At 46.6% G+C, this 21199-nt stretch overlaps 1 protein-coding gene across 2 annotated transcripts; it reads left to right on the forward strand.

The window, feature by feature from the left end:
* The first annotated feature begins 414 nt into the window (after positions 1 to 414).
* LOC137382856 (14-3-3 protein gamma-1-like) lies at positions 415 to 20077 on the forward strand. 2 transcript variants are annotated; one of them, XM_068055376.1, is made up of 3 exons: positions 415 to 527; positions 4641 to 4712; positions 18480 to 20077. In XM_068055376.1, exons 2-3 carry the CDS (start codon positions 4704 to 4706, stop codon positions 19134 to 19136), a joined length of 666 nt encoding a protein of 221 aa, XP_067911477.1. In that variant the 5' UTR covers positions 415 to 527; positions 4641 to 4703; the 3' UTR covers positions 19137 to 20077. The 2 variants fall into 2 exon arrangements, with proteins under 2 accessions (XP_067911477.1, XP_067911476.1); XM_068055375.1 differs by lacking the exons at positions 415 to 527; positions 4641 to 4712 and adding an exon at positions 9838 to 10137.
* The last annotated feature ends 1122 nt before the right edge of the window (positions 20078 to 21199 follow it).

A 21199-nucleotide genomic window follows, 5' to 3' on the forward strand; every position in this document is an offset into this window, starting at 1 on the left:
GACACCCTTTGGTCTGCCCGAAACTTGCTGGTCTTCCAGCGCAAAGAGTTGTCCACCACCGAATGTCGCAGACTGGCACATTCCAAGGTCCAGGACTACGTGCTGAGGGACGCACTAAAGCTTGGGGCAGCCGCAGCAAAGGCTCAATGGGGAAAGACCACAGTGTAAGGTCCCCCCACCAAGCTGGACTGAGGGGCTGGATCCATGGGAAACCCCTCGAACTGTATCGTTGATATTTTCTTTTGCTGTAAATGTAAAACTGTAATTGGCATGACAATTGTGAAATGGAAGGGTTGGGAAGAAACTCATGATAGTATAGAAGGAAACTGATCTCCCTTGCAATGTTTGTATTTTTTGGTGCTGTTTGAAACTGTTTGGCAATGTAATTTTTGCAGATTTTTATGAATAAAGTATATTTTGGAAATAAAAAAAAAGAAGCAGCCAAGGAAGTGAGGAGCAGCCGTGTGGTTCCTCTAACCTGCAGACAGTGTGCCAGGAGGATCCAGGACCTCAGGAGGGCGGGAAAGGTGAGTGACACAACACTGTCAGGTGCCCAGCCCCACACTCTTACTTGCACAGCATTGTTGTGCACAACACGTCTCAGGTCAAGACACCTTGCAGCTTCACTCATTCCTCTCTTTGCAGGCATCTCACATGCCCATCTGACAACACTCACAATGACCATCAGCCTACTGTTCGAGAAATTTCCATGCCTGTTTGTGAAGAAGGCACTGAGGCTAGGATGCTTTGGTGGGGGATTCTTTCTTGCTTGCCACAAAACTTGCTGCTGCGCTCCAAACAACACCCCCAGCCAAAGCTGGCTGGCTTTTCTTTAGATATACACACTTGAATACAATTAACTAATAAACACCCAACACCTGTTCACCCTATTATCTTGAACTACCAGATATTTATCATCCATTAACAGAACTTCAGACCCTAACACCTACTGCCCTCTTGCACCCATGCCTCAGAGCCACTATATTCAAATGTTGTCCTTCACTCCTCTGAGCACAAGCCATTCCTAACAATCCCACCTCCCCTGCTTTCTCTCCTTGTAGAAGAGATTGCACAACTTGGCAAGAGTCAAGAGATGCGAACTTGAGGGAGGCAGGAGGGCTGGGCCTCCAGTGACATCACCTTATCGACCACTGGCAATGCGTGCCCGTCTGGTCCGCTGGGAGGATGGTCTTGCACTACGAGGATTCAGATGTCAGCAGCAACATGCCGTGCCAGCCTGAGCCTCCTGAGGCACTGGTGCTCACACATGTCAGGATAGCAGGGTTGTAGACCTTCTGTTAGGGGTCTCAGTTCCTTCCAGTTGGATCTCAGTGCCCATTCTCTCTGTCCTATGGAGGGATATGTGGCTGAGGAGAAGGCAGCTGGTGCTGTTGCTGGTGTTCCAGCTGCAGCACATTGTAGTGGAATGCTCCCCACTCGAGACCCTCAGCAGAGGTGGACTGTGGAGCTGCAGAAGCTGCTCCCATGCCACTCTGAAGACTGGCAGCAGGGAAGTCCAGCTGAGAGTGGGTGAAGTGCTGCTGTTCAACAGGAGTGCTTTGAACAGCAGCCTCTCACCAGGCCATGGTTGCAGCTCTTCAGTGTAACTGATCAAAGCCTTCACAGCTTGTCAGTTTCACTAAGGCAGTCTCTCCCCTGTGCACTGCTTTGTCCGAACTGTTGGGTTGGAGATAAACCATGAGACTGTTCTGCTGTGGAAAAGAGGGATTCCACTGGGACTCACCTCCTGACTCCTCAAAGCCTGTCCACCATCTATAAGGCACAAGTCAGGAGTGTGATGGAATACTCTCCACTTGCCTGGATGGGTGCAGCTCCAACAACACTCAAGAAGCTCGACGCCATCCAGGAGAAAGCAGCCCGCTTGATTGGCACCCCATCCACAAACATTCACTCCCTCTACCACCGACGCACAGTAGCAGCAGAGTGTACCATCTACAAGGTGCACTGCCGCAATGCACCAAGGCTCCTTAGACAGCACCTTCTAAACCCGCGACCTCTACTAACTAGAAGGACAAGGGCAGCAAATGCATAGGAACACCACCACCTGCATGTTCCCCTCCAAGTCACACACCATCCTGACTTGGAACTATATCGCCATTCCTTCACTGTTGCTGGGTCAAAATCCTGGAACTTCCTTCCTAGCAGCACTATGGGTGTACATACCCCACATGGACTGCAGTGGTTCAAGAAGGCAGCTCACCACCACCTTCTCAAGGGCAATTAGGGATGGGCAATAAATGCTGGCCTAGCCAGTGACGCCCACATCCCATGAATGAATTTTTTAAAAACCCCTCTTAATTTCCTCCATAATGAGTTTATTTGCCTTCCTGCCTCAGCCACGGGGGATTCTGATTTCTGCACCACCCCACCCCTGGAAGTAGGCGGGAACACTTCGAGATACCTAGTCTAATGGCATTTTTCCAATTTTCCCATCCTCCTTGCATCCAAACCTGCCTCCAATAGCCTGGGAAAACATCTCCCCCCTCCCCAAGTTACAGATAGTTTATTGATATCAATAGATAAACAGTGTATTATACAATTTGCTATCCTTCTTACCGCAAAAATAATAAAGACACCAGTCACTTTGTCTCTAAACATAGACTTTAAAACAGAGACAAACTTCTTATGTTGTGAATAAAGCCGCAGCCTCAGACTGACCTAGTTTCTCTGCTGGTCGGCACAGTCTTTGCCGCAGGGTGCAAAACTGAAATCTAACTCAAGAAGCCCAATGTGATCCCATTATTGGACACCCTGGCCAGCAGTTGTCTGTCAAAGAGGACAACAGCGCATCAATGACCCTCTGACTTTCAGGCATAAATGTCAATCAAACACACGACCCTAGGCTGAGCCAGGTTCCTCGATCTGGGTCCATGATGCTTGGGACTACCTCTAGGTATTAGCCATGGCTCAGTTGGCAGTATTCTTGCCTCCAAATCAGAAGGTTGTGGGTTGTGAGCACAAAATCTAGGCTGACACTGCTACTCAACACTAAGCGAGTCCTGGGCAGTCAGAGATGCCATCTTTCAGATCAGATGAGATGTTAAACTGAGGCCCTGCCTGCCATCTCAGGTGGATATAAAAGGTCTCATTGCACTCGTTTGAAGAACAGCAAGATAGTTCTCACCAGTATCCCTCAACCAACATCACTAAAATAGATTATCTGATCATTATCACATTCCTATTTATGGGAGCTAGCTGTGCACAAATTGGCTGCTGCATTTCCTACATTACAGCAGTGACTACAATTTTTAAAAAGTACTTAATTAGCTGTAAAGTACTTTGAGACTTCCTGAGATCATGAAAGGTGCTAACTAAATGCAAGTTCTTTCTTGTAAGGCTATAAGTTTTGGTTCACATGGGTCTCCCTACTGAAACTGTCTTTTTGCCATGAGCACAGTGCTGGGAGAAGGCTGTGATTGTATAACGATGCCACTATGTCCATCACACATACAGTACTTACCAGAAAACCATCATAGAATCACATAGCACAGAGGAGGCCATTCAGCCCATTGGGTCAGTTCCAGCTCTGTGAAAGAACTATTCGATTAATCTCACTCCCCTGTCTTTCCACATACATGCAAATCTTTCCTTTTTAAATATTTATCCAATTCCCTTTTGAAAGTTACTACTGAATCTGCTTCCACCACCTTTTGAGGCAGTGCAACGAGATCATAAACTCTTGCTGAGTAAAAAAAAACTTTTGCTCCTCCTTGGCCTTTTCTGTGAATTATCTGACTCTGTTTCCTCTAGTTATTGACCCACCTACCAGTGAAAATAGTTTCTCCCTATCAAAACGCCTCTATACCAGACAAATATCCTGCTTCTGCTTTACAAGTTGATAAAGAACGGAAAACTTCTCAATTTTACTTGTTAAAGAATAACCAACTCAGAATTTCAAGACATCAAAGGAACAGTAATAGGCACTTGCATTGTTCTGTTCCTCTCATTCTTAATCACATACTAAAAATTTCTCTGGTCATTTAGAGGGGGACACTTGGAGTAGTAAAATTGACCTCAGGACCCCTGGGCTTAGGAGACAAATGCAGCTTTGTTCTCACTCCTGGTTGCTATCCAGGTGACTTCCGCTGGAAAGTCCACAAGTGGAAATGCCAAGTAAGAGCAAAAATTGAACTTTGTGTGATACCTTCCACAGTTGAATAGCCTTCCATCACCCACTGTCTAAGCTTACATATGAATAATGGCCACTACTGATGCCTTTAACTTCATACTGCAGCACAAGTGAGCACCTTCAGGAAGGAAGAGGAGAAGAATGAAGAGGTGGGTGGGAGGAGAAGATGTGATAAGATCATTGCAGGCATTAGAATCGGAGATTATATTCAGCAAGTTTAATTGATACTGCTGGTATCTAGCACACAGAATACATGTATCTGTGTCACCAGCACAGCCACCATCCATCAATGCATTTCCATCCATACAGTGTAGTCCTTATGGGGACTGGAGGCTTCAAATGACTGACAACTATAAAATCTGTATTAACATCCTGCATAATGTTTGACCTCTGCATTTGATTCGCCTGCCAGCTTTTGCTGTTGCTAGGATAAGTGTGCCTTGTGATGCAGTTTCCCCATTGAAATTAATCAACATATTCCTTTACACAGGAGACTCTGGTCTGGCCTCTACTGTTACTGAAAACATGAATCTACAAAGTGATGCAGTAAAATATGCCACTGGTATGTAATATTTGGGTATTGAGATATAATTTTACTGTAAGTTCATTAGAAAAAGATATTTTAGTGAAGTTCATTGATCCATATTGATGAGCTTGGATATTTCCTTGCAATGCGTCTAGCTCCCTATTTTTTGCTCATCCTCCCAAGCATTGTGTCATTAATCCATTCTATAATTTGGCAGCAAGATCAAGTGAGGGTTCATAAGAAAGAACTTGCATTTATGTAGTACCTTTCACAAGCTCAAGGTGTCCCAAAGTGTTTTATATCCAGCAAAGTACTTTTGAAGTGTAGTCACTGATGTAATATAGGGAAATGCAGCAGCCAATTTGCACACAGCAAGCTCCCTGAGATAAAAGACCAGATAATCTGTTTTTACAGATGTTGGTTGAGGAATCAACATTGACCAAGACACCAGGGAGAACTCTCCTGTCCTTCTTCAAATACTGCCATTGAATCTTTTAAACCAACTGACATCTACAAATAGTAATTGGATTATGATTGGGACCCTGGCTCATACCCCTGCCCTGCTCCCTCCCCCACCAAGCCAGAAGGCAGTGAGGCAAACTGTCACATGCCCATTGCCAGGCATGGCTGAAGTCAGCCAAAAAAGATAGAACAGGATGACCCTTGGTGAATGCTTTAGGGGAATGTTTATTACAAACTAATAGTCCCAATTTTAACTGGAATTGAGGGGTGAGTATGGGGATGGTTGGCAAGTAACTCATGGCCTCATTTAGATATACAAGAGCCAACTGCTGCCTGAACCCAGCATCAATGCTGCAGGTCAGTGGACAAGACACAGCCAATTGCTGCAGGAGACCACAGCCAGGGATGCATGGGAACAGTCACTGGCAATCAAGTAAGTGGTGGGGGTGGGTAGGTGATTGTGGTGGGGGGGAAGGAAGCCCAGGACCGTAGGGGCTCTTCTGGGCCTGCTGCTCCTTTGCACCCGGTGTTGTTCCTTTGCACCCAGCAGGCACTGGGCACCAAATGCAGCTGCTAAGGGTTAAAATACCATTGGGGTCTGAATGATGTTCTCATATCCTGACTTTTGAATTTCAATAAGACCCTTTCCTGCATGGTGTGAGGGCTCACTGGATGTCAAAGTGGTGCAAAGCCTCTGAGTGTAAGGTGAATTGGTCAACACTATTTTAGACCTTCTTGAGTTTACTCTCTATTGAAAGTGGTGGTGAGGTTTGGGGGGGTGGTGTGGGCGGTGGTGGAGGGAGTAAAACAGACATTCCACCCGATCCTGTGGGTTTCCTTCCCGGCGAAGCTAAAATTACCCCCAGTGTGTTAGAATGTGGATAATCATCAGCTGTTCATAAAACTCCTCAGAAGCAGCATCAAATGAAGAAATATTCTGTGGTTGTCATTCTGAAAATATTTCAATATATTATTTGGAACCTTTAATTATCCAGCAAGTCTTCCCAACATGTTTTTAAACTTGAAACAGTGTGTTGGTCTTTTTATTCAATGTCCTATAAAGTAAAAGCATCATCCTGCAGATCACAGCTTAGAAATTGGATCATGCTCCAATTTGAAACGTATAAAATTCTTAGGGCCGGACAGGGTAGATGCTGGGAGATTGTTTCCTCCTGGCTGGAGCGTCTAAAACTAGGGGACGTAGTCTCAGAATAAGGGGCTGGCCATTTTGGACTGAGATGAGAAGAATGTCTTCACTCAGAGGGTTGTCAATCTTCAGAATTCTCTACCCCAGAGTTGTGGATGCTCAGTTAATGAATACATTTATTTAAATTTTGTTTTATTTTTTCACGGGATGTGGGCGTCGCTGGCTACATCAACATTTATTACCCATCCCTAATTGCCCTTGAGAAGTTGGTGATGAGCCACCTTCCTGAACTGTTGCAGTCCATGAGGGATAGGTCTACCCACAGTGCTGTTAGGAAGGGAGTTCCAGGATGTTGACCCAGTGACAGTGTAGCAACGGCGATATAGTTCCAAGTCAGAATGGTGTGTGCCTTGGAGGGGAACTTGCAGGTGGTGGTGTTCCCATGCATTTGCTGCCTTTGTCCTTCTAGGTGGTAGAGGCTGTGGGTTTGGAAGGTGCTGTCGAAGGAGACATAGAGAGTTGCTGCAGAGCATCTTGTAGATGGTACACACTGCTGCCACCTTGTGCCTGTGGTGGAGGGAGTGAATGTTTAAGGTGATGGATGGGGTGCCAATCGAGCCTGCTGCTTTGTTCTCGATGGCCAAGTTTCTTGAGTGTTGTTGGAGTTGCACACATCCAGGCAAGTGGAGAGTATTCCATTACACTTCTGACTTGTGCCTTATAGATGGTGGACAGGCACTGAGGAGTCAGGAGGTGAGTTACTCGCTGCAGAATTCCCAGCCTTTGATCTGCTCTTGTAGCCACAGTACTTACATGGCTGGTCCAGTTCAGTTTCAGGCCAATGGTAACCCCCAGGATGTTGATGGTAGGGGATTCAGCGATGGTAATGCTGTTGAATGTCAAGAGGAGATGGTCAGATTCTCTCATGTTAGAGATGGTCATTGCCTGGCACTTGTGTGGCACGAATGTAACTTGCCACTTATCTTCCCAAGCCTGAATGTTATCTAGGATTTGCTACATATGAACACGGACTGCATCAGTATCTGAGGAGTCGTGAATGATACTAAACATCTTACCATCATCAGCAAACAACTCCAATTCTGACCTTATGATGGAAGGAAGGTAATTGATGAAGCAGCTGAAGATGGTTGGGCCTAGGACACTACTCTGAGGAACTCCTACAGTGATGTCCTGGGACTGAGATGATTGACCTCCAACAATCACAACCATCTGCCTTTGTGCTAGGTATGACTCCAACCAGTGGAGAGTTTTCCCTGATTCCCATTGACTCCAGTTTTGCTAGGGCTCCTTGATGCCACACTAGGTCAAATGCTGCCATGATGTCAAGGGCAGTCACTCTCACCTTACCTCTGGAATTCAGCTCTTTTGTCCAAGTTTGGACAAAGGCTGTAATGAGGTCAGGAGCTGTGTGGCCCTGGTGGAACCCAAACCTAGCAACTCTGAACAGGTTATTGCTGAGTAAGTGGCGCTTGATAACACTGTTGATGACTGTTACGACCAGGTGTGAAAGGTGTCTAGGGGTCCCTCTCAGCCTTCACCTGGTCTTACTGTAAGAGGGTTTAATTTTAAACACACTGTGTTTTTAGCTCACCCTTGATGAATCCTTATTTACCGCTTTCCAATTATAAGGCAAGGAAACCAGCACAAACAGGCTTTCTTAGGTTAAAGAAGAAAAGTTGAAATTTATTAAACTTAAACTTGAATTCGGTTGACGCCTATGGATACATGACATGCCTGCAAACGCGATACACACATGCAAATAGAGACAGAAAAGTGCAGAAGAAAAATAAAGTGGAAAAGTTTGAGGCAATATCTGAAGAGTTTATGTTACAGTTCTTCGAGCTCACTGTAGAGTCCTTGATTGCAGATAGATCTTGCTTTTCGTTGTGCCCAGTATTCTTCTTAAACCTTGTTTGCTGTAGGAGACTTTTCTCTCTTAGGGTAGGTGGTAATTAGCAGGAGGTTTCCGTGCCCATGTTTGGCCTGATGCCATGAGACTTCACAGGGTCCAAAGTCAATGTTGAGGACTCCAGGGCAACTCCCTCCCGACTGCATACCACTGTGCAACCACCAATGTTTGTGAGTGTCTGTACTGTTGGTGAGACAGGACATACCCAGAGATGGTGGTGTCAGGGGCGTTGTAAGATATGATTCCGTGAGCGTGACTATTTCACACTGTTGCTTGACTAGACTGTGGGACAGCTCTCCAAGTTTGGCACAACCCCCCATATATTAATAAGAAGGACTTTGCACAGTCGACAGGGCTGGGTGTGCCGTTGTCATTTCCATGCCCAGGTCGATGCCAGGTGGTCCATCAGGTTTCATTGCTTTTAGACTTTTCTGTAGCAGTTTGGTACAACTGAGTGGCTTGCTAGGCCATTTCAGTGGGCACTTAGGAATCAACAACATTGCTGTGTGTCTGGAGTCACATGTAGGCCAAACCATGTAAGGCCAGCAGATTTCCTTCCGTAAAGGACATTAGTGAACCATATGGGTTTTTATGACAATTGATAATGGTTTCACGGTCACCATTACTGAGATTGGCTTTTCTTAAATTCCAATTTTATTAATTAATTCAAGACAGAGCTCAATATATTTGTGAATACTAAGGGAATTCTTCTTTGGCCTCCTTGTCTCGGGAGACAATGGGTAAGCACCTGGAGGTGGTCAGTGGTTTGTGGAACAGCGTGTGGAGTGGCTGTAAAGGCCAATTCTAGAATGACAGACTCTTCCACAGGTGCTGCAGATAAAATTTGTTGTCGGGGCTGTTGCACAGTTGGCTCTCTCCTTGCGCTTCTGTCTTTTTTCCTGCCAACTACTAAGTCTCTTCGACTCACCACTCTTTAGCCCCGTGGAGTTGAGATAGAAGATTAGCCGTAATCGTATTGAGGACAGAGCAGGCCCAAAGGGCTGCATGGCCTACTCCTGCTGCGATTGCCATGTTCTTGCAGCGGCTGCAGGCACCAGTATTAATAGCGCGGACAGATCCAGCAAGTAAAGTGAAACACTTTTAACTGTAGTGGGTTAATACACTGCAGTAGCCATTGATCCCAGATACAATAGTCGTTAAATCCTTAGGGAAACCTGAAACCAGCAGAAACTGGCAATGATCAGGGACTTTAAATGGATGACGAAACAGCCGCCGCCGCGATGAGCCAATCAGCGTCTCTCTCCCACCCGCGCCGCGATGAGCCAATCAGCGGCGTCCCTCTTCCACCGCCGCCGCAAGAACTCAGCCGGGCCTAGCAACACGGCTGCGCACTCGGCAGCTGCCCCGCCCTCCACTTTCCCGCTTCTCCTGGGCGCCCTCACCCTACCCGCCCCCAACGGGCAGAGTGCGCGCGCGCGCGCTGGGACGGCAGCGCGTGCGCACTAACGACTCTTCTCACCCTGGAGGTAATGCGCACGCGCGCGCGCAGGCGACGACCCGCCCCTGAAAAAATCCGCATGGTTCTAAAATTAGAAAGTGACGTCACTATTAAATAGCCGGGCACCGGGCGCGGGCTCGACGGCCTTACTGCGCATGCTTGACTGCGGCACTGCAGTGCCTTGTGGGTAGGTGGTGTGGGGCGACGGTGGTGGAGCCGGAGATAGAGACAGAGTTAGAGCTTGTGAGAGGGGCAGCTAGTCTGCAGTGCTGGAGACACTCGCTCTCAACATCCACAACCATCATCGGAAAGGCGGTCAGTGTAAACCCCGCCACCATCCCCCCTTCCCGGGTAGAGATATTGTGCCGTGTCTGAGATGGTGGACCGAGAGCAGCTGGTACAGCGAGCCAGGCTGGCCGAGCAAGCTGAGCGCTACGATGACATGGCGGCGGCCATGAAGTCGGTGAGTAGACCCCCTACCATCAACGGTTATTTGGGACCGAGGGAGGCGGCGAGCCGGTAACGGGCGAGTCTCCCGTACACTGGGACCTCCTCCATCCGAGAAAGATGCATGAAGTTGGCTGGAGTTTCCTCTGTTGGAAGAGACTGGTTCATTCATTGGGATTGAGCCGGGGATAGTTTATATCAAAAGAGGAACTTGTTACCTAGCGGTGAAGTGGGGTGGCAAATCCAGCGGCACAGTGGAGGAGGGGGGGGGGCAAATCTAGCGGCACAGTGGAGGGAGGGAGGGGGGGCAAATCTAGCGGCACAGTGGAGGGAGGGAGGGGGGGCAAATCTAGCGGCACAGTGGAGGGAGGGAGGGGGGGCAAATCTAGCGGCACAGTGGAGGGAGGGAGGGAGGGGGGGCAAATCTAGCGGCACAGTGGAGGGAGGGAGGGGGGGCAAATCTAGCGGCACAGTGGAGGAAGGGAGGGGGGGCAAATCTAGCGGCACAGTGGAGGGAGGGAGGGGGGGCAAATCTAGCGGCACAGTGGAGGAAGGGAGGGGGGGCAAATCTAGCGGCACAGTGGAGGGAGGGAGGGGGGGCAAATCTAGCGGCACAGTGGAGGAAGGGAGGGGGGGCAAATCTAGCGGCACAGTGGAGGAAGGGAGGGGGGGCAAATCTAGCGGCACAGTGGAGGAAGGGAGGGGGGGCAAATCTAGCGGCACAGTGGAGGGAGGGAGGATGGGGCAAATCTAGCGGCACAGTGGAGGGAGGGAGGGGGGGCAAATCTAGCGGCACAGTGGAGGGAGGGAGGATGGGGCAAATCTAGCGGCACAGTGGAGGGAGGGGGGGCAAATCTAGCGGCACAGTGGAGGGAGGGAGGGGGGGGCAAATCTAGCGGCACAGTGGAGGGAGGGAGGGGGGGGCAAATCTAGCGGCACAGTGGAGGGAGGGAGGGAGGGGGGGCAAATCTAGCGGCACAGTGGAGGGAGGGGGGGCAAATCTAGCGGCACAGTGGAGGGAGGGAGGGCAAATCTAGCGGCACAGTGGAGGGAGGGAGGGGGGGCAAATCTAGCGGCACAGTGGAGGGAGGGAGGGGGGGCAAATCTAGCGGCACAGTGGAGGGAGGGAGGGGGGCAAATCTAGCGGCACAGTGGAGGGAGGGAGGGGGGCAAATCTAGCGGCACAGTGGAGGGAGGGAGGGGGGGGGCAAATCTAGCGGCACAGTGGAGGGAGGGGGGGGGGGCAAATCCAGCGGCACAGTGGGGGGGGGGGTGGCAAATGCAGCCCTTTGTGTTGGGCTGTCTGTTATCCCGAGTGTTACATTAAATCAAAGTAAGGTTCTGTCAGTAACTCGGCAGCATCTTGCAATCCAGGAACAATGACACTTTCTAATGGTTTTATTTTCAGGGTTCTTGTTTAATGAAGGAAAATTTTTTTGGACATGTGGAGCACACGTGTTTTGTATATCCCATTATTTTCCGTTTCAGCTAACTGGTTCCTGTTCACTGCCTCCAATAAATCCCTATAGTATCCAGGAGGAGAGCTTTTCAGATGAATGTGAATTACAGTTGTTGGGTGTGGTCTGGTTCAGAGAATTGCTCCGCGGTTCGAATTTTTTCCCCTCCCTCCGAACGATATTGAGAAATCTGTAATAGTGAAACCGTGGGGGGTCTATCTGTCTTTAAAAGATGACCTAATGCAGATACAAAACCTAACCCTCCCCAATAAAAGTGGATGAGATTTAGCTGGATATGAATTGGATTCTGTTCAAATCTGTTTTTTTAGGGTGGATGACAAAGATGGAGAAAAAGCTGCATTCGCTGACACAGATGGTTTAGTGGAGGATGGGATCTGTAGGGGTGCAATCTGGCTTTAGAGAAAGATGACATTGAGTGAGTGGAAAGGTCTGTGTCAGAGTGGGCAGCATCGCAGTAAAGATAAGGCAGCCACCTTAAATTCAGGGGCAGATGGCTGCTTTCTACAGTAACCCTTCATCTAACACTTTCACCTTGGGTTTACATGAAGGTTCTTCGACTTGATGTGAGATATGCTATCAGTTTAAAGAACTAAAGGTTCATTCCCATTGTTCTCAATATATTGTGTTTTTGAATGGAATAGTTGAAATAGCTGACTTGCTTCTTGCACCATCCTTCAGTATGAAAAATGAATTAAGTCTCATTACATGTGAAGAAGGGAAGCAAGCCAGGATGGAGCTGTGTTAGCGCACCAGCAATGTAGTAATGTGCTGGAATCAGGGAGACAGACAGGCGTTTTTCTGAGACAGACAGGCGGGAGGGGTTGGCACAGGTTTCTCAGCTGGAGTTTATCGGATTCTGGGGCTAGATAGTCTCCACCCAGTCTGTTGAATTCTGGGCGTCCTTTGAATGCAACTGACCATGGAGGCATTGAGTGTCTGCATTGAAACTGATGTGTACACAGGCAGTGGCAGGGTTTTTGAGTGTAGTTAGCGTGGAGCTCAGGGTGTGGGCATCATGCAGCATCTGAGGATACACTCCCAACAATTTTAGCTCACTTAGATCTCTGAATGCATATATCTATTTGTGCCTTGTGTTACCACTTCAATATCTGTCTGAATAGCTCAAAGCTTGAGTGCACCATTGTGCTGCTGCCTGCTGTTGAGAGGCTTCATGACTCACGGCTGGGAATGTGTGTAACTGGGTGGATCAGTATGGGTGGCATGGGATGTTGGAGCGCAGCACAGCATGTTTCAGCAGTTGACAGTTGGGAGCTTCCATTGGGAATACACAGCTGGGGATCGTACAGCGGAATTGCATTGTCAGAGCTGACGATCGATTTATTGCATCTGGTGTGATGTGATCCAGCCACCTTTTGGGAATTAGGGAGGGGTGTGTGGCTGGAAGAATGATTAAATAATAGGTGTCGACTGGGTGACACCCTTCGCTCAAAGGGCGAAACCTCCAGGGCCATTGAATAATTTTTTAAGTGGGATTTTTAGTGTTTAGGAATCACATTTTGAAAGCTTAGTTAGTAGTCTGGATAATGCCCACTTGCTCTGCAGATACAAATCTCTGTGTTGGCTGGGCAGGAAGAGAGGTGAAGGAGTCATGCTTGTTTTTTGAATTACACATGGTGGTACACTGCACCATTGGGAGGGAGAATCTCCATGCCTGTCAAAACACTAGTACATGACTGTTGCAAATGGTGCTTAGTTCCTCTTGTTTGCATGATTTTCATTTTGGAGCTGGTTGTGTGTGACCCAGATGAATGTTTTGGTAACAAAAATGATTATATCTGGGCAGGTAGCAGGTACTTGAATTGGTGGCCAGTGCCGTGCCCGCAGTCGATTGGTGGCTAGTGCTGTGCTGTCATGGTGTTAGATTTCACTATCACTTTGATATTGTGTGTAAGTGATCTGGCATGTAACTTCTGTGATAATTGGAATGTTTTTTAGAGCAGAGATGTTAGGATATTTAGTAGCGGTGTTCAAAATTATGAAGGTTGTGATAGGATAGAAATAAGGAGAATATGTTTGCAGCTGCAGGAGGATTGGTAGCCAATGGATGCAGAGTTAAGATAATTGGCCAAAGAACCAGAAGTGAAGTGAGAAATTTTAAGCAGTAAATTATCTTGAATGCATTGGCTGAAAGGGTGGTGGAAGCAGATTTGATAGTAACTTTTAAAAGTGAATTAGATATATAGTTGAAAAGGAGAAATTTAGAGATATTGGGAAGGAGTAGGGGAGTTGTATTAATTGGTTAACTCTTTGAGAGCTGACACAAGTGCAGTGGGCCAAATAGCTACCTCCTTTGTGGTATGATTCTAATAGTTGTGACCAACACTCACAGGAAAAATTCTCACTGTTTGAATCAGTAATAGAGTCAGGGAGCTGTTAGTATTGTTCCAGAGAGCTGTCTGCTGCACTGAGGGTTACTAAATCTAAAGTGAAAGGATGATGATTGAGTTGGATAATGGAACCATGGTTTGAGATCTGGTATCTTGAGTGAAAATTCATTGAAAACCACAACTAGAGCCTCCACTTTGTAACACAAGGAATGGGAAAGGTTTCTAGTTTGAAAATGGGACTTCTGTCTATTTCATGATTACATGTTTAGAAATTTCCAAACTACTGAAACAGTACAGCTGAAAATTAGATAGTCAAATACCCCTTTACAGGACAGAGAAAAATGGAGTCAGCTACTCTGGACCTGCTTGCTTCCTTGTGGCTGAATAGAGAAAAGTATATATACAGTATTTCAGCTAAAACAACTATTAACTCAGCTGGGATGGTGCTTGATGTGTTTAACTCAAGGGAGTGTGAGTAAATGAAGAGCAGGACAGCACTAGAAATGGGTAATGCCTAAACCATGATGCGTCATTCATGTATTTTTCTTCCTGTTGGATTGGTGGGGCTGCAGTGTCGGGGCTACATCACTTCAACAGCTTCTGTGAAGAGCCTTGAAACTGCTGTCTCTGTCCATCTTCCAGCCTCTTGGGTGTCGAATTTCCCTGGCAGTTTGAACAGTAGTCATATATGTCTCATTAGCTAACATCTCCAAGACCGATGCACATTAAAAGAACATGCCTAAAGGTGCAGTGTGTCGCAGTTACTAATAATAATTCTCTCTCTCTCTCTGCTATACACATACAGCCTTTGAAACCATTGGTGTGGCAATGTCTGCACAGTGTTGCTTGATATATTCGTCTTCTCTCCTGACATCCTGCACTATGGTTCTGTATTGAACCTTTGTTTTCCAGTTTTGTCTTTCTCCTCTCCTTCTGAAACAGTGATCCTGTTGGCATGGTTCTATGGGGGTCAGTTGGCCTGGTGGTAGAGTTGATTGGTCCCGCATGATGCCATATGTGAATTGCTTCATTCAGGTCCTATCCTGTCCTCCGTGCATGTGCTTGCAATATGCATCAGTGAATAATGTTGGTTTATTTTCCCCATCCAAGTTGAGGCCAGGTGTAACATACCTACTGCTCCCCCTGCCAGCACAGACTGGGCTTTGAGCTTGGTCCCATCCTGTTTTGCAGCTATTCACTGGGATCTCACAGTATGACCTCCGCCTCTTCAACTAGCTGGCTTGTCACGATGATACGAGCAGACACACTGGGCCAGCAGCGCATGTCTTGTTTGCAAAACTGAATATTGTGGGGGAGAATTATTTAATTGTCTTTAGAACCTTCGGCTCAAACTACCAGAAAATACTGCAAAAAATCTCAAGTAAGTATGTGTGTGTGTTTGCATGTCTGTACACCTTGACGACCAGTTCAACAGCAAGAAAGCTTTGAATGAGTTTCTTTGCCAGCTCTTGTGGATTCCACTTTATTAGTCCCAGGAACTGATGCTTCACTTCTGGCAAATGTCTACCCACTTTGTGACAAACAGTGGTGTTTTTGCATTGTTTTGCACTGAGGCTTGGAGCTAACCTGAGTATATAACCCCACCCACTCTTTCCATTTGTCTTCTCTGTTGAACTGTTAACCAGCACTGCAATAAGATGTAATTTGGTCACATCTTGTGATGGTCAGATTCAGGGTTCATCATCTTCCTCACCTTCCCACACGCCCCCTCAGCCATAGTGCGCGCCTGTTCCTGTTTGTTGCTGAGTAGCACCTAGAGTCTGGTCTCACTTCACCACAGTTACTGTGTATGGTAGAGGTTGGTTGCATCTCCAGCATTTCACCTGGAGAAGTGACTTTTATTTGTTCTTGGGGCGTGGGTGTCACTCAGGCAAGGCAGCATTTATTGCCCATTCCTAATTGCCCTCGAGAAGGTGGTGGTGAGCTGCCTTCTTGAATCACTGTAGTCCATGTGGTGTCGGTACAGCCACAGTGCTGTTAGGAAGGGAGCTCCAGGATTTTGACCCAGGAACAGTGATATAGTTCCAAGTCACAATGGTCTGGGACTTGGAGGGGAAACTGCAGGTGATGGTGTTCCCATGTGTCTGTTGCCCTTGTTCTTAGTGAATGAGTTCACCTATTTGCAAGGTACTGTTGAAGGAGCCTTGTTGCGTTGCAGACGGGGCAAAAAATTAAGGGCCTGGAAACCTTTTGGGTTTTTTTTTTAAAGAAAAAGGTTTATGCAAACATGGACTTTATTCCAGTAAGAACTCTTAACAGGATTAATACTATCGGACACTAAGATGGGGTTTGGTGATGTGGTTTTCTGCAAAGCATTGGTGAGACCATGGTCTGCCCCGTCCAGGGTTATTTGTAAGACACCTGTTCTCCCCCTCGCATGCTCCCCCCTACCACCCCCCCCCCCCCCCACCGCGATACCATTGGAAATGGGAATTCTACTCAACTCCTTCTGACCAAATCTCTCAATTACACTGCATGTTTTAAATCTTGTTTAGCTGCAAGGAAATGTTATCATTGTGTAGCATGAAGTTGACTGTATTTCAGTCCTAACCTGAAGAGCTGGTTTATTTCATTCAGAAACTGTTCCTGTGAGAAATGTCAGATCAGTATCGTGCAGAAATTTTTTGTGTAAAAGTTGATGTTGTACAGATGTGCCTGTACCATTGTTCAGAATGTAGCTCCTGTTCCTACATTACAACAGTGACTACACTTCCACGGTACTTCATTGGCTGTAAAATGCTTTGGGATGTCCTGAGGTCATGAGGTGTTGTATAAATGCCAAGTCTTTTCATGTGGAAACTTTTCTAAAAACCCAGGAAGTCCCCCCTTTCCACCTGCCCCCCCCTCCCCCCACCCCCGCATGCAAACAGTACACTAATAGCCCAAAATGAAGACCCTGAAAGGTCAAAGAATTCTATTCAGTTTGTTTAAGATAACACCGATTACTCTTTCCTTGTTTTCAGTGCACATTCTCAGTCCTATTCCTAGTAGAGCAGTGTGTACACTCTAGCCCTGCTAGGAGTGCAATCATTTCATATTGTCAGTTCAGCTGGCTCGTGGTTCACTTGTGATGAATGCACTCTTGGTAATATTTCACCCCAGCTCAAACGTTCAAGCTGGTGCCATGGTAGAGGGTTCTCAAAGCTGTGGTTTAAATCCAGTCCAGCCCTGTCCCTTTGTACCATTGCCCTCATCAAGGCACTGTTTTACGAACCTCTATAATAGGGGTAGATTGCACTCTTCACTCCCAATGTGATTGGTTTCTCACCATGAACCATGTGGGAGGTGCAGTTGAGTTAACCTGATGTGTTGTTCAGCTCCATAAAATCACAGAATCCTCGGGAGCATTCATCCCCCAAAAGGTTGCTGAATGGTGACTGGTGCATAGTGGCTCAGGATAATTAAAATCCATCATTTTATGTATATTTTTAAAATTGCAAGACATAACTAACAATAGACCAGGTCACGAATAGTGGCACATTGTTCTAACGGGGATGGTTTTTTCATAATGTGAGAGATTTTAGGAGTCAATGCAATCATTAACCAGTGTTAGCAGTATGACTGCTATCATAGTCACAATAAATTTGAAGTTTATCACAGAACAGGTGAGTTTTGTTATAAAGGGAGGGAGCAATTTGGAGCATGGTCTGGAGATAATGAGTCAGATGTCACATGATTGTCATTTGTACTACTTTGTTGCCATGACCACTATTGTTTCTCATCAAATGCTGTTATCTAGGAGCACAATTTTTTTAAAAAAAGCTGATATGTGAGGCATTGCGCAGTGGCTGGGCTCTGGGAACAAGGTCTGCAGATAACCTCAGGCCTGAATATTTTCAGGTGCAAGAATTGAATCATTTGACTGCCTGTCTATTGGGGAAGCTGGGTGTTTTTTTTTGCCCTGAAAGTGCTCTCTCTCTCCGTCTCTGGGTTTTACAGTAGCTGTTGGCCCATATGGCCATTACTGGTGTATGAGCTCAGGTGTTTTGTTTGACTGGGGGGGGGGAATTGGAGCAGAACCTGACCCTTTCTTTCCCTATAGTGCACTGTCCTTTTGCAGTAATACTGAAACTGTGACCCGTCTTGCTCAGGTTTATCAGAGGCTCAGTAAAGCACAGAAAAAGTCAAACTCCTTTTACCCAGTATTCCTTCCACACCCTGACAAAATCTGACTGACTCCCTGCATTATGACAGCGACTACACGTGCAAAGCACCCCATTGACTGTGAAGTACTTGGCAACGTTGTGAAAGCCGCTGTATAACTGGTAGTTCTTTCTTTAGTGCTCGGCACTGAGAGCCAGGCCAGTCGCTCACCTCTCACCCCACTGTCAGTTGTGCTCTTCACACATCCAAACCGACACAGACTGGGAGCTGACTCAAGGACATTTTGCGCTGTCAACTTGGGTGATGTGTTTGTCTGCCAACCCATTGTGGGCACTAACTGCCTGCCCCCACACACACTCTCGCCCCTCGATGTAATTTTTATTTATTGCTTGTTTTCTTGTTCGCAGGTAACTGAGCTGAACGAGGCCCTGTCGAACGAAGACCGCAACCTGCTCTCCGTGGCCTACAAGAATGTGGTGGGAGCCCGCAGGTCGTCCTGGCGGGTGATCAGCAGCATTGAGCAGAAGACTTCTGCTGATGGCAATGAGAAGAAGCTGGAGATGGTGCGTGCCTACCGGGAGAAGGTGGAGAAGGAGCTGGAGGCCGTGTGCAGCGATGTGCTGTCCCTGCTCGACAAGTTCCTCATTAAGAACTGCAACGAGTCCCAGGTGGAAAGCAAAGTCTTTTACTTGAAAATGAAGGGCGACTACTATCGCTACCTGGCTGAGGTGGCCACTGGCGAGAAGAGAGCCGGCGTGGTGGAATTGTCCGAGGCCTCCTACAAGGAGGCTTTCGAGGTCAGCAAGGATCAGATGCAGCCCACTCACCCCATCCGCCTGGGCCTAGCCCTCAACTTCTCAGTCTTCTATTACGAGATCCAGAACGCTCCTGAGCAGGCCTGCCAGCTGGCCAAGGCAGCCTTTGATGACGCCATCGCCGAACTGGACACTTTAAACGAGGACTCCTACAAGGACTCGACCCTCATCATGCAGTTACTACGGGACAACCTCACCCTCTGGACAAGTGACCAGCAAGATGACGAGGCAGGAGAAGGCAACAACTGAGTCTGTGCAGTCACCCTCTTCATCTCCTCCTCTCCTCCCTCCCTGCCTCACCCGCCCAACACAGACATGCTATATACCCTACTGCTAATATCTACTGTACACACAGCTCCTCTAAATCCACTGTATGCCCATCAGAGAAGGAAAGACTAAAATGATGCGTCTTCATTAGCTGTGTCAGTATTTAAGCCCCTTTGCTGTAGTCGCACTTCAAAATTGTGCAAAAATTCTTTGAGCCATTTTGTTGCTGGTGAATCACTTGCAGAAATTGTTTTTGGTCCCTTTTTAAAGTTTGAGTGGTTTTTAGAACCACCAATCTGCCCCATCCCATCCCAAAAAGAAATTAAAAAGTATTTGCTGTTTGAGCACTGCAGTCGAGATTGGAATGAGGAAAGGCCGTGATGTTTCTCTTGGCCGATCGCCTCTGCATGTGGAAACTACAGTATCCCTTTCAGTCGTTTAAACTCCAGGACCCAATCAATTTGGAATAAAGTGGGTCAGAAATTGACTCTATTGTAGTGTTTACATATAGTCTGCCCATTTTAGCAAATGAATCTTTAACCATGAAGTAAATTCATATAAAGCTGGGAGGACTGGCTATTTTGTGTTGCTGAATTTTTTTTGGCTGTTAATTTATATGGAGCTCTATGATGTACACAGATCTTGGGTAATGCATTGCATCTGCTAAAATGTTTTGATACTTTTGTTTTAATACCACATTTTTGTCAGATGTCTGTCTGAACCTCAATGATTATACATTTTCTTTGTAATACATCTGCTTTACCAATCAGTTCTCGAGTAAGTTCGATTGAGCTCACAAAACAAGATCCTGTTCGAACAGCATTAAAAAAAAAAGAAAATTGAAATCCCATGGAATGCCAAACCGTAATTCAATGTTGGGTTGAATGGATGACAATAAATGCTGCTTCAGGTGTATCATGGAATTGGCCCTGTTTCTTGTCTTCTGTTGGTTAGTTACATTTGATCTTGGAAGGGAGGAAAGGAAGAGAAGTCAGTGTTAAATCAACCTATATTTGCATGCAAATTCAACCACCTGTAAAGAAATCCAGCCTGACATCAGGTTACCTCTACCTGGAGTCTGCGTCTGCTTTGTTGATCTTCCTTCTCACACCACCTTATCCTCCGACTTTACAACACATCAGTATCTAACTTCCCCAATCTCCCCAGAGGGAAAATATCAATGCTTTGTGACACCTCTGTATTTCTCAGTCCGTCTTCTCCATAGATATTGATCCAGTTGTGTTGTGTTTAAAAGGTGCCAATTGACTATGAATCTAGGAAAGGGACTTTCAAAAATGTTACTATGGTAACCAGAGAAGTCCTGGATTAAAACAGCATCCCTCAGATAACGTAAATGGCAATTCATTGATCCCAAATACAAAACGTGACTTTTTTTGGTGTTGATGCTACCTTGCCACAAACTTGGCATTATCCCATTATCAGTGCATCAGTTTTCGAGATGCCAAGCTTGCATTTGGATTTTTTTGCATGGGCAGGTGTGGAATGAGGATGGGAATGACATTTCCGACCCAGGGATTAATGAAATGCCAGTTCAGATGGGAAAAATAGCAGTGTGGGAGTGGGGTGCCAGCCTTCTAATCTGCTCACATACTGGACTCCACACTGTGAACTTCATCCTGACCCAAGCACACACAAATGTCCAGCCAGAACAAGGCTATTCAAACCACTGTGCTGGCTCTTTTGAGAGCTATCCATTAGTCCCACTCCTCTGCTCTTTCCCCAAAGCCCTGCAAATTTTTCCCCTTCAAGTATTTATCCAATTTCCTTTTGAAAGTTATTTAATCTGCTTCTGCCACCCTTAGACTGTGCATTCCAGATCATCAAGACTTAAAAAAAAAAAACCCTCCCCTTCCCATCTGGTTCTTTTTGTCTTACGAATTTGATTAAATTTTTTGAGGAAGTAACAAGGAAGATTGATGAGGATAGTGCAGTGGATGTTGTCTACATGGATTTTAATAAGGCATTTGACAAGGCATGGCAGACTGGTCTTAAAATTAAAAACCCATGGGATCCAGGGGAATGGC

The sequence above is a fragment of the Heterodontus francisci genome, chromosome 23 (assembly GCF_036365525.1).
Source record: "Heterodontus francisci isolate sHetFra1 chromosome 23, sHetFra1.hap1, whole genome shotgun sequence".
NCBI lineage: Eukaryota > Metazoa > Chordata > Chondrichthyes > Heterodontiformes > Heterodontidae > Heterodontus > Heterodontus francisci.